The 12,923-nt window shown below is 40.1% G+C and overlaps 1 protein-coding gene across 1 annotated transcript in view; it reads left to right on the plus strand.

Moving 5' to 3' along the window:
- TMEM41A (transmembrane protein 41A) overlaps positions 1–9,058 on the plus strand; it is a 170,774-nt gene extending 161,716 nt beyond the window's left edge. The window contains exon 5 of the mRNA XM_086955433.1: positions 427–9,058. Within this exon, the coding sequence (XP_086811559.1) occupies positions 427–650 (224 nt within the window). The 3' untranslated portion in view covers positions 651–9,058. The remainder of the gene's footprint in view (positions 1–426) is intronic.
- Positions 9,059–12,923: the final 3,865 nt, after the last annotated feature.

Genomic DNA, 12,923 nt, shown 5'->3' on the forward strand with positions numbered 1-12,923 from the left:
ACATTTTTCTTTGTGCAGTCTGTGTGGAGGGGGAATAATGTGCTCAGAATTTATAACAAATGAATCATTAATGTGAGTCATGAGTTGATTTACTGTTTAATAGCCAAGATATTGTTCTTTGATGCATTTTAGTAAGTAGGATCTGATTTAACTAACCATGTTTACCTCATTAAGCCAAGATTTTTAACTGCAGGTGTGAACTCCAAATATTAATGTTTCTGTTTATTTCATTGGATGACTTTTGTCCTGTAATATAAGCTGGTATTGATTTAAAGTATATGTAATAGAAAACCAAGCTTCAGTTAACCTCTTTTGGGATACACATTTCTGTCAAACAAATATGTTCACTTACATTTGATGTCCAAGATCAATTTTGTCTTTCTCTCCTTGTGTGTATGTTAATCAATGCATATTTCTATATTACAGGTCTTGTACCCTACAACTTCATTTGTGTACAGACCGGCTCCATTCTTTCAAAAATCAAATCTCTTGATGACATTTTCTCCTGGGGTACATTGTTGAAACTGTTGGCTATAGCTGTAATGGCACTAATACCGGGAACCATCATCAAACATTTAAACTATGATCATCTAAGAACGGATATAAAGGACAATGGTGTTCTACTTACTAATGGCAAAAAGTCAGACTAGTGGGAAGCCAAAGCTTTGCAACAAATAACGTTTTAAAACTATAAGTTATTAAACAACACCCTGTTGTTTGAATTTTTGTATGAACTATTACTGCTGTTTGCAATTAATTGTTATGAACAATTTTTTAAGATAGAAATATAAATATGAAATTTAAAGTCTTACAATTTTTCCATGTTATTGTTTGAAAGTATATGCATAGAACATAATTCGATTTTGCATACTTTTATATTTAGACTTTTAAATGTAAGGGATGTATTCAAAAACTGCTGCACGCATACTGCTGTCTCATAAAAATTAATGGCCATAACAGAAGAGCAATGCCAGTACGAAAATCATTATTGTGGAAATTTTCTTTCAACTGTTGTCAGTTTAGATAGCATTTTTTACAGTGGAGTTCCAATGCGTATATATTTTTTTAATTATTAGATCATTGGGGTTGATGATCTGCTCTGATTTTATTGATGCACTTTTGTTATTTGATACTGTATCATCCTTTTAAGTTATGACCAGCAGTCTTCTTTTAGTAGAAGTTATTATTTGTGGAAAAACTTTAGTTGTGTAGAATTGCCACACTACATTTATATGAGCACAAGAAACCCACAGATAATATTAATGATGTTTTTCCGTTTGCATAGCATAATTTTGTTATTAATGATATTTTTCCGTTTGCATAGAATAATTTAATTTTTTACATATATTAGTAGAATATAAGAGCAATGTTTTTAGCGTGAAAACTATCATGTTCAGTATATTACTGAAAAATGGAGAACATATTCCATGATCTCGCGCAAGGCCTGCCAGGTCATTCCCATCATGAAGAAAAATTTGAAAACATGATAAGAAGTGCAACTGCGCTTTGTTTTTCTGAATTTTGGCGTCATTTATCAAATCAACTGCACTGCCATTTTGTGGCTTTTAACACAGTATCCTGGATTATACCAATAATCTGGAAACCATCACTTCCCGGTTTTGCTTTTGATCCCATCAGACATTATTTGCACCAGTATCCGTCCTTGCAGTATTATTAAACCATGATGTCACCTCTCTGTAGCGTTAATTAGAAAGGGCAAGTGTTTCACATTCTGTGTCTTTTTCATAAGTCACAAGATAAAAACAGGTTGGAAATGTTGACAGAGGAATCAAGATAGAAGTGTAATTTGGTTTATGCTGAGAAATGTGGCTGCCAGAATGACATTTTTAGTGCAGGATTAATTTAAAATTTAAAATTTAAAAACTTGGTCCAGCACTGTAATGTGTTCTATTTCTTTTTGTATTTGGAAATGTGAATTAGCTTTCTTTGTAATTGTTTATTCTTTTACAGTTTTACGGGAAAAGCTTAATCAACAACTCAAACTAATTTAAGTTTCTATTGACCTGTAAGCTACACACCGAAGTCATCTGTCATTTTTTGTTAGATCTGGCAGTCTCTAGTTGACAGAGGTAGGTACCAATGTCCAAAAAGGGACCCTTGCTTCTAGTCAGGGTAAGGGGGAATACACTCTTTAGATAACCCCCTGCTCACCCCCTCAGTAGCTTGGCATGAGCAGACAGGCTTATCAAAGGCAATGTGTAAAGTAATTGTACCAACACTCACAGTAACACAATGAAAACACCACAAATAGACTCCACACCAGTTTTGAAAAATAGAAGTATTTAATCTAAAATAAACAAGACCAAAACGACAAAAAGCCAACATACAGAGTTCAAGGATATGATTTCAAAAGAGTTCTTAAGGTTGCGTTAAAAATAATCCACAGTTGCGTCACGTTTTAGCTAAGAGTACCTTTAGATGCGACAAAAGTTCCAAGGGAAGTTGCAACGTTGAAAAACAAGGGATGCGTCACTCCTGCGACCCTGGGGAGGCGTTGCGAGAACCCTGCTGGACGCAGCGGGCATGTTGTGGTGACTCCGGTCTGTATGTGGAGGGATGCGATACCTTGAAAGGATTCCGGTGCGCAGGTTTCGTAGGAAGTGTCTCGCAAAGGTACGATGCGGCGATCTTCGGGACGGCGACTATCTCAGGTGCGGCGATGCGCAGCATCGATCTTCTCCTCTCGCAGGGAATGGTTAGGCCTGGCCAATGTGGACTCTGATCAGGTCAGAATGGCAGTTAGCGACTGCACACAGGCACTGCAGTGGCAGGCCTGAGACACCATTTTAGAGCTACTCATGTGGGTGGCACGATCATTGCTGCAGGCCCACTAGTAGCATTTGAATCACCAGCCTTTGCACACTCTGTGCACTTTACTAGGGGCCTACTGGTAAAACAAATATGCCAATCATGGATAACCAATCACAATAACAATTTATACAGAGAGCATATGCACCTTAGCACTGAACAGCAGTGGTAAAGTGCCCAGAGTCCTATTGCCAACAACCACAGGTCAGGAAAAACAAGTTTGGGGATAACCCTGCAAAAGTGGCCATTTCCAACAGTTTGCTTTTTGCAAACCGACTTTTGCTCCTTTTAATTTGGGAAGTGACAAACCATGTAGGCATGCATATAAGGAAGTCCTAAATTAAGACCATGTAAGGCTTCTTTTTACAAAGCTATTTTAAGCTGTTGCCATTGTTGAATTACCCACAAATCTGGTTTATTCCATCTGATAAACATTTGGCAAATGATTGTAAATTAAAGGACTTAAATTTCTGTAACAAAATCCATAGGATGTAATATTTAATTAGGGTTTCCTCATTGTGGGTGCACAGAAAATTCTAGCAATGTGATTTTATTTCAGTTTTTTAACATTTGTAGCATTAACAGATGTCCCAAATATCGATCAAATGAGCTAAAATATATGGAAGCTAATGGACACCAAACACTTCTACACATTTTCTTGTTCATACATTTTGGTCATATGTGCTTAAACTTTGAGTATTCTAGCAGATTAAAACGAGAGGTACTCCTATCTAACATACAGGTGTTAATTGAAGGGCAGTTCTGGTCATTGCGGTAAAAGTATACTATGTGTTTTTTTAATTGATTTGAGCTTAGGTTCAAACACGTATTAACTACTAATCTCTAAGTCTTCTGTGCTATTTCAAGGGTTATCTAACCAGACTTAAGAATCACGAACTCCTACAATATTAAAATGTTAAACTCTTGAATTAGTGTTAATGGTCATAAAATATGATATTTTTAACACCAATGTATTCGTTTTTTTAGGCACAGAGCAATATCCAAAAGTGTCGCCCAATGGAGGGGGGCTCCAGTAGTTGCAGCTGTAATGCCCATCCCCCAATACATATTACCCTCTGAGATGTGTGTAGTCCAATTGCATAGCTTGTAGTACCCCCATTTCCCCAAGATTTTCTGATGTTTCATGGGGCATCTCCGGCAACGTAAAGCATATGCATTTTATGTTTCTCTTCACTGGAGTAGTGTGACTGCAGTGTATATCAAACCTTAACCAATGTTTTTACAAAATCTACAAAAAAATACTTTGAAAAACTAAAATAATATTTTCTTTCTTAATGGTTAATAGTCCTATGGGAAAATAATTTTTCATATGGATCTCACAGGCTCGAGGCCCGGCACTTAAGTCTTGCTAGGGAATTTTTTTGAAAAGTTTTATTTTTTGTTATCCAGCTTTAGGTTATCTGATAGTCCAAGCAGAACCAGAAAGAGATTTCATACCTGCTTTTTTAGCTAAAAGAAAAGTTAAACATTCTAACAGTTAAACTGCCTAAATGTTGATAGAGCCAGATGAAGGGGACATCTGGCAGGTTTTGTTCATGATCAATGGAATTGTGACCTATATAGGTATTAAATATTTTGTATACTGAATGGGTGGAGAAAAAAAACCCTATACAAGCTTGGTGAACATGATACTCTGGTGACCTGATTCACAGAAAGGAGGTCTAAATAATTATTGTAAGCCACACATGTGAACCACTGAAGTTCAACCTCAGTCCGACTGGTAGTACTGCAGAGAAATGCTAGTCTCTAGAAAAGTTATTTTGAAGCATAAATCAGATTTAAAATCATTAAGAATCAAAAGTTATTTTGAATGACATTGCCCTGTAAAGCAAATCTGACAGCATCCTATAATTCAACACCCCTGCTCTTGTAAGAAACTAGAATTGTTGTTCCTTTTATTGTAGTCGGTGTGACTGTTCCAGTCTTTGGTATCATGGCTGCAGTAGGAAAACACCTTTGACCCCACAGGTATTACACCTAACCATCTCTAAATGAATGGCCGATCCGTGGCACTTCAGTTCCTTTCCAGCTCTACCAGATCTTTGACACATTCATTTCTTTGGAATGCTGTGAAAGGACACAAATTGTGTTTATGGTACAGAAATAAGACTCCACTTCTTGTGAGAGTTGAAGGAATCAAATGGAGATCATCATTCCCTCTCCCAGAGGGAGACTAACTTCAGCAAAACACTCGGCATCATTTCCTGAACCTTTGCTTGATGCCAAATTACCCTAAACGTGATGTGTTCGAGTACTCTGGGTTCAGCAATACAACTAAATTTGATGTGAATTAAAGGGCCATTTTTAATTGCAATTTAATTCAAATAGGGAATACCCGTCTAATTATGTTCTTTTTTTCCAAATCTTTTCTGTTGCACTCTCGAGTGTAACTGGCCAGATGAAGTTCTGTTAAGGCCCACATTTCAGGGGTTGATCGCCACAGAATTTAGCCTTGTGCCATTTCTTTGCATCAACATCTTGGTACGTTCATGTTCTTAACATGAAGCTATTTCTCCTATGTAGGTAGTTCGCATCTAGTAGCATGTTATTGAAAGAGGAGAGATGACATATTGTCACTTTGCCCAGACCTTTACATGCACAAGTCAAGGAAGTATATTCTGTACTTTTGGTTGTAAGAATTGTAATTTTCCAAGATTTTCTCAAGGATCGTACCTAGAATTTATTGGTTCTTTGTACTACTGCTCAGATTGTGCGCATCTACAAATGAAACCAGCACAGGCCTGGTTCATATTTGCCCTCTCATACACGTGTTGATGTACGGATAAACACTAGGTGAAAAATCCTGAAGTGGCAGGGAGCTTGCGTTTACCTCTAGTTATGTGATAGTCATTTCTCTGCTACTTTTAGTAATATGTGTGGGGGTAATCTGGGAGAAGATGTCCGCAAACCTTTTTTGCTCGTAAAGAGCGAAAGAGTAAATCTTCACTGGTTCCAGCTGCTGAATGTTCTGTGATAATGCACCAAGTTCCTGCAGCTCCTAATGTAAAGCAAGAGGGGTTGTCAAAGAATGGACCCAGCCAAACTGAACTTTGGACAGGAGTGGGGAGTGCCCAAACCTTGGGCAATAATGACTCTTTCACCACTATTTTGGCCCATGAGCCTGTGTGTGACCTGTTAAGGGAGTCATTCAGCAACTGCTGCAGAGTTTCCTCACCACTCCTATGTCAGTATGCATCTTCCGTTGGCTCCTACACTGATTGCAAAGATTCAGCGATACTAGCCCTGCATCTTGAACACTACTACTATGGTATGGTTCCTAGTGAGAAACCTAAATATGCATAGGAACTAACCCAGGCCCTCCACAGCTTTATAAAGGACATTATGGCATGGATGTGAGTGAAACAAATTAAAGTTGATTTAACCAACACTTTGAGTTACATTTGCAGCAATTGTTTTCGAACCTAAAGTGGATACTTTTGGTTTCCATGAAACTGCTGAGGAAAGCTTGGCTGCAGAGCCGTAGGTGTATGACGTCTTAAGCCAGGCTCCATTTTAACAGTGTATAGAAAGATATGTTTTATCTGTGCCTTCTAAACTAAGATACCTTTACCAACCAAGGAGTTCTCCTTAGACTCAGAAGTATTTTTGCTATGTGCATGACACTTGCTTCAGAATGGGCAACGGAGATGTGGTCAGAAAATTTAAGTAGATAGTTGGATTAATACAATACACAAGGGATGGTAGTTGGCCAGTAGAAAGACTAGCAAATAGAGTCGTTTATTGAAAGGTCTTTTTGAGGAGCACAAGGAGCCTTGGTTCTTTCACCATACTATCAGGAAAGAAATGTACTTCCAAAAGTAATTCAAACAATTTGGTGCCATACTCTGAAATGGAGAAATTATGTAGGTGTGATACTAGATTGCTACACTTGGTTATTCCTCTTTGTTTGGTAAATATCTTGATCAGTAGGGTAATACTTTGGGGCACTTTTTAAAACACACAGCAATGCACTGCAGGAACCAAAGATGATACAGGCAGACAAGCTGCCCTTTGTCGAGGTCTGTCCTACCACTACTAGTATTTGTCTCCACTGTTCTTGTAGCAACACTCTAGCACTTTCTTAATGAAAAATTCAGTATTTCCACTGGACTAGTTTTGAACCGATAACTATATTCCCTTTCCTTGCAGTGTGCGTTCTCTCTTAGTAATTGGCAGATTTTTTGGAATAGGTTTACCGCTGTGGTTTGAAGTTGGTATACTGTAAAGCATCACCAGAAAGTAACTTTTCTGTTGTTGTAGAAGGAGTTAGGATTGAAGCTGCAGACTTTGGAATACTTTAGCTGCCTCACAAGAAACCAGTTTCAATTAGGATCATAATGCAGTTTTGTTGTTAATGTGTTCATATAGAGTAAAGAAATAACAATGTATTTAAAATAATGAGAAGATTCCAATAATCATTTAGGGTGTGATCAGAGATGTGGTCCATTCGTACTTCTAGCTACTATAACTTGGAGTGAGTGCAATATCCTCGATAAAGGACAGGACAATAATTATTGTTTCCAAACTCAAAAAAAATTGTTTTCCTATGGACCAAAGTCTCCTTTTAACAACAAAATCGCTGAATTTACAGCTCAGCTGTAAAATTATGCCATTCGCTGGTGATGGCATGTAAGGCAATTGTCTACCTTGCCATATGCATGCAACGACTGCTTCCACCTAAAAATAAAGTCTGTAATTCATCAGATAGTTTTTGATATACCTCCACTTTTATTATCCCACACGGATAGTACTTGATAATTTATTTATGATTGCCTGGCTCGGTATAAACACTAGCATGCAGGAATTGGAGTGATCTTTAACATTAAATCATAGAAGTCTGTTTATGCAGAGGATCACCAAACCCCAATCTCCCTTCCATGTGTGACATATTTACCAACAGTTCTAATTATTCGGTTTTTATAGAATCTAAAAATTGAAGGCTACCGGAGAAGGACCTAGCTGACACACAGTGTAGGGCAGGGCACAAGTCCTAAAAAAAGAAGTGGGGGGGGGGCGCTGTCACCTGAAGTGACGTTACGACGGGAAGTGACGTCACGAAAGGTGGATTGCACCATAAGGCTCATTGCCTCCCCTCGCTCACCCCTTAGATGCGATTGCATCTGAGAAGTGAGCGCGTGAGCAGCGTTCCGTGAGCTCCGATCTCGTCTTGCGCGTGAACAGCGTGCTGTGAGCTCCGATCTGGTCTGAGGCCAAAGAGTTAAGTCTAGCTGTTTGATAGGGGAGGGGGGGGAGGGGGGGAGGGGGCGTCCACCCGGTAAAATAAGTGGGGGAACGTAGTCCACCCGCGTGGTACCCCGACTCGAGCCCTGGTGTAGGGCATGGACTTGGCTTTAGCATGTTTAATCACAAATAAAAGCCCGCCAATATGTAATCCAAGAGTTAGCATAACCGTTTTAGATGGTGATATCTCTTACAAGCCAGAGATGTAGCCAAATTAAGGCAAAATCTGCATTATCTTCACATGCACACAATCCCTCCCATCCGTTTATTTCTTTGTTTAACACATCTCTGTTGTCTTTGTGCTGCATTCTCCAGATGTTACCTCAAAGTGCATTGTACATTACTGTTTACACTGCGGGATTGTTTACATTTATTAACTGCCTGCTTCACACACTCAAGCTGATTGCCAAAAGATTTGTCCATGATGTGAAGGCTTTGTATCCCTTTAGGCATACATCTCTGATAAGAGTTTTGTTTCCCTTTATGGCCTGACACACTGTCGTGTAGGTATACTTTAATAGAAGTAGCATTTTAATAACTGATAGTCTTACAAGCCTTGTGCAATAAGGCAATGCAATCTGTGTTCTGATCGACAGACATTACACACTCGAAGAACATTAAGTTTGTGGAATCTCTCCTTGGCATATTATAATGATAATGAATTGTATATCAAGACATTTTGATTTATTTAAATATTTGCTTTTTCATTGAGACAATCTAGTTAGTAGGAGATCCTAGAGGCTGGTACTTATAAACGTTTAAATACTGTGATATTAATTAGTAATTCAACAACATGTTTAATTGCTATTCTGTGTTTTTAAATGGTGTTTGAATTGAGAAAATGTTTACAGAATTATTTGCAAAACTGAAGTCGACTAGCACTTGATAGTTTTAAACCAAAAAGTGCCTTACTGGTTATTGTATACATGTAAATGATAATTTGTCCTAATAAATATTGACGAATACATGTCTGCTTTTTAATTTGACTTTCCTGCTTTATTTAAGAACACAACAGCAAAGTAGTGACTATTTAACCCGTTAAGCGCGCCGCAAATTCCGCCCCAGTGCGGACGTTCGATTGCGCTAACGGGATCCGAACGTCCAACGGTCGTGCGCAGCACTAGCGAGGTAGTGCACGCGACGACCGTTGGACGTTCGCAGCACTGAACGGGTTAAGGTCACATTTCGAACATTAAATATCAAAGAAATACATATTTAAAGGGTATGAAGACCGTGCATAAATTCAATCCATATACAAAAAAAAATGACATTTGTGATCGTACATTACAGAATCAAAATTCACAATATGAAGAGCTGTTGACATGTACACCTGCAGATGACGTTTATACAAATGGCACAAATGTGGATTTCCACAGTTCTACGTTTAAGAGTGGGGAAGGAAAAGGTGGCTGCATGGTGTTGGTGATTTCAAAGTAGTACATCAGTGTGAATGCATGGGACACTCAAAAGGCGGAATACTTTGTGGGTTCTAAAAAACATGATCTCAATCAGACTTTGAAAACGCTGCTAAATATACCAAAAAAGGGATTACATTTTTTCCAGGGCAGGGACACCCTCATGTTTGACAGGTGCATAGGTGGGTGGGTTGATTGAAAGGGGAAATAGTTTGCTTGTTAATAAGTACATTTAAAACAAGCATTGGCATAGCCAATAGGTCTCGCTTTTGGGACCTTATAAGTATTTAGCTATGCAGCACAATCGTAGTTCAACAACATCAACTGTCGCATGGTTAAACACCTATAAGGTCCCAATGGCGAGACCTATTGGCTATGTCAGTGCTTGTTCCATATATTGCTGGCATATGGTGGACCCAGAACCCCTGTGCCTACCCAGAAGCCATTCATGCAGTCACTCATCATCTACGTCAACCTACTCATGCCATGCCTACGGTGCATGCTCGTTTATTCACCTGAGTCACCTGCTAAGTGCGGCTCTTTCTTATGGGGTCCAGGGCTACGCCTCCTTGTTCTCATGGCACGTTTCTAAAATACCAAGACTGAATGATAATATATTATACACTCCTGATCGAAATCATGAAGGCATCCGCACTAGCCATCATGGAGATTGCTCAGAGGTGAAGAAATCCTGGCCCCAGGGCGCTGGCACACCTCAGTACATCTCCTATCTGTAATGTGCGATGGCTTCACTGCTAAAGGTAGCCATGGGCGTTGCAGTCTTAAGTCCTGCTGTGCCCGCAGATACACAGCCATCAGCCAGTCCACCCACTGATTCCCCGATTGTTATTGAGTTGGAATAGTGCGGGGTGAGGCTGACAGAGAAAGAGACTGAAACATTCAACTAGAATCAGAAAGAAGCAACAACCCAAACAGGACCTGCAGAGTCAGAAAGGTAAGTATGACAGCTTTTACAAGTTGTGCGCTTATGGGTGAGAGTGGTTGTCTGTGAGAGAGTGCATGTGTATGTCTGTGCGAGTGAAAGGGAGAGAGAGTCAGTAAAAGAGTGAGTGATAATGAGTTCAAATGAGTGACAGTGAGAGTAAGTATGAGTCGGGATAAACATGACTAAGGGGGTATGACAGCGAGTGTTACTGTGGGTGAGACTTAGTGAGTCAGGGTGAGACTGAGTGAGTCGAGAATGAGTGAGAAATGAAGTCAGAGTGAAAATCAGAGAGTTATTGAGTCAGAGTGAGTGAGACAGTGAGAATGAGTAAGACTAGGTGAGACAGATTGAGACTGAGTGAGAATGAGTGGGACTTAGTAAGAATGAGTGACATTCAGTGACACTGAGTCACAATGACTGAGGCTGACTGACCACGAGTGAGACTAAGTGAAAATGAATGAGTCTGAGTGATAAGGATTGGGTCTGGGTGAGACTGAATCTGTCAGTGAGAATGAATGGGTCTGAGTGAGAAGGAGTGAGACTAATTGAGTATGAGCAAGACAGAGTGAGACTAAGTGAACTGGAAAGAGAGAGTAGGGCTGATTGGATCAGTGAGATCATGCGAGTCAGAGTGATTTGCAGTGAGTCTGAGTGATTCAGAATGAGTGGGACTAGGTGAGACTAAGTGAGAATTAGTGATACTGAGTAGGTCAGAGTGAGAATGAGTGAAACTGTGAGTCAGTGAGACAAGGTATGTGCAAGTGTAAGTGAATGAGACTTAGTGAGAATGATTGATAGTATAAGACTGATTGCAAGAGAGTGTGAACAAACCCCTCAAACACTTAGAAAACAAGCCAGGCTTGCTCACTGGAATTCGAGCTAGTGATTGTGCACCACCACATTTTACGGTCACCATCTGCCACTGCTGCTGAAGCAAAAATGGAAGCTAATCCACATTCACCAGGACTCAGCTCTTGAGGTAATTCATAGCCACACTCAAATGAGTCTACCGCCCCAGTCCCTGCATGTTCACTCACCCTTACTTGAGCCCACTTGCATGTGCCATCTTGTGCCTATGTCCACCTCGATTTGCTTACTCACGTTCACATACATCATATACTTAAGTGCACCAGGGAACAGCACTCTTGGCCCACCTCTTCCAGCCTTTAGCTATAAGATGCATGTGCTCCTGGGCCCATCTCACAAGGGCCCCCACCTAGACACACACACTCAACTGAGCCTATCTGCTTAGACCCCTCAGAGTCACACAATGGCCTTAATGAATCTGCTTAGCCCCCTCACACTCAGCCACACTAACCTCTATGCCCACCTGCACAAGTCCCATACCTACTCAGTAGCCACTGGGCTTCCCTCACCCATTCTCATGATGGTACTGCATACTCGCGGAGCTCTGCACGTACAGGGCACGGACCCTTACAATAGTCATCTGGTTCTCCATATCCCTGCCAGGTACACTAAAACTCATCCCTATGCACCTGCCCTGCACACTTGCTCACACTCATGTAAGGTCCCACGCGCTGATCAGCTCTCACCTGGGTCCACCTTCTACGATGCTGAACACTACTCAAACTGACTTAGCTGCTCAGGTGCCGCACAATCATTCTCAACTGATTCACTGATCATTTAATTACTGATTAATTTAATACTTCATTCTAATACAAGTTTTACTCATGAAAGTGCAATGCCAAACAGGTAAATATATGCAATACAAATTTAAGCTGTTAAAAACAGGTACATAAAAAGCATCCAATAATTGAAAATGACACTCCCCCTTCAAAAGTATATACAACATAAAATCCAGAATTTAAAAACTAGTTGTACATCTATAAAATAAAGTGATCATGGTGCGACAGGCTCTAACAGTTGCTTTTAAAAAGGCACCCAAATGAATTGTTTCCTCCTCATCCACCTCATTAAAAAGCATATTTAATGTATCCCTCAAATTCTTAATACATAATTTCCTTCCAAAAAAGGGAATCAGAAAATGCCTTGAATACATAACATAATGATACTGGATGGGCGAATAGGGGTGGGTAGGTTTCCTTTTCACTGAAAGTGCAAGAAAGAAAACAGAAATGCAGATGATTTATAAAGGAAAGCGAGGAGGAAGTTAGCGTTTCAGAAGTTTTTTTTGTTTACCACAGCCACCTACCTCGCTCCGCTGAGTCTCCCATGTTTGCACCTCAGGGCTCCAGCCCTCACGCGCCTTGGGGCTCTGGGTACAAGGGCCCTCTCCGGACACAGCGTGGCACTCGGTGCCGCTGGCATTATTATTATTATATTTTCTTGTAAAGCGCTAACAATCATCCGAGTCGGATATCACGGCGCTGTAATTACTAAAGTGCGTGGACAGTTGGCATGGGTCGAATTGGATTAATCTGGATGGGGGAAGAGGAAAGTTTTCAGATGTTTCCTAAATGCCAGGTGGCATTCTGTGAGTCGGAGGGCCA

The sequence above is a fragment of the Lissotriton vulgaris genome, chromosome 2_1 (genome assembly GCF_964263255.1).
Source record: "Lissotriton vulgaris chromosome 2_1, aLisVul1.2, whole genome shotgun sequence".
Lineage (NCBI taxonomy): Eukaryota > Metazoa > Chordata > Amphibia > Caudata > Salamandridae > Lissotriton > Lissotriton vulgaris.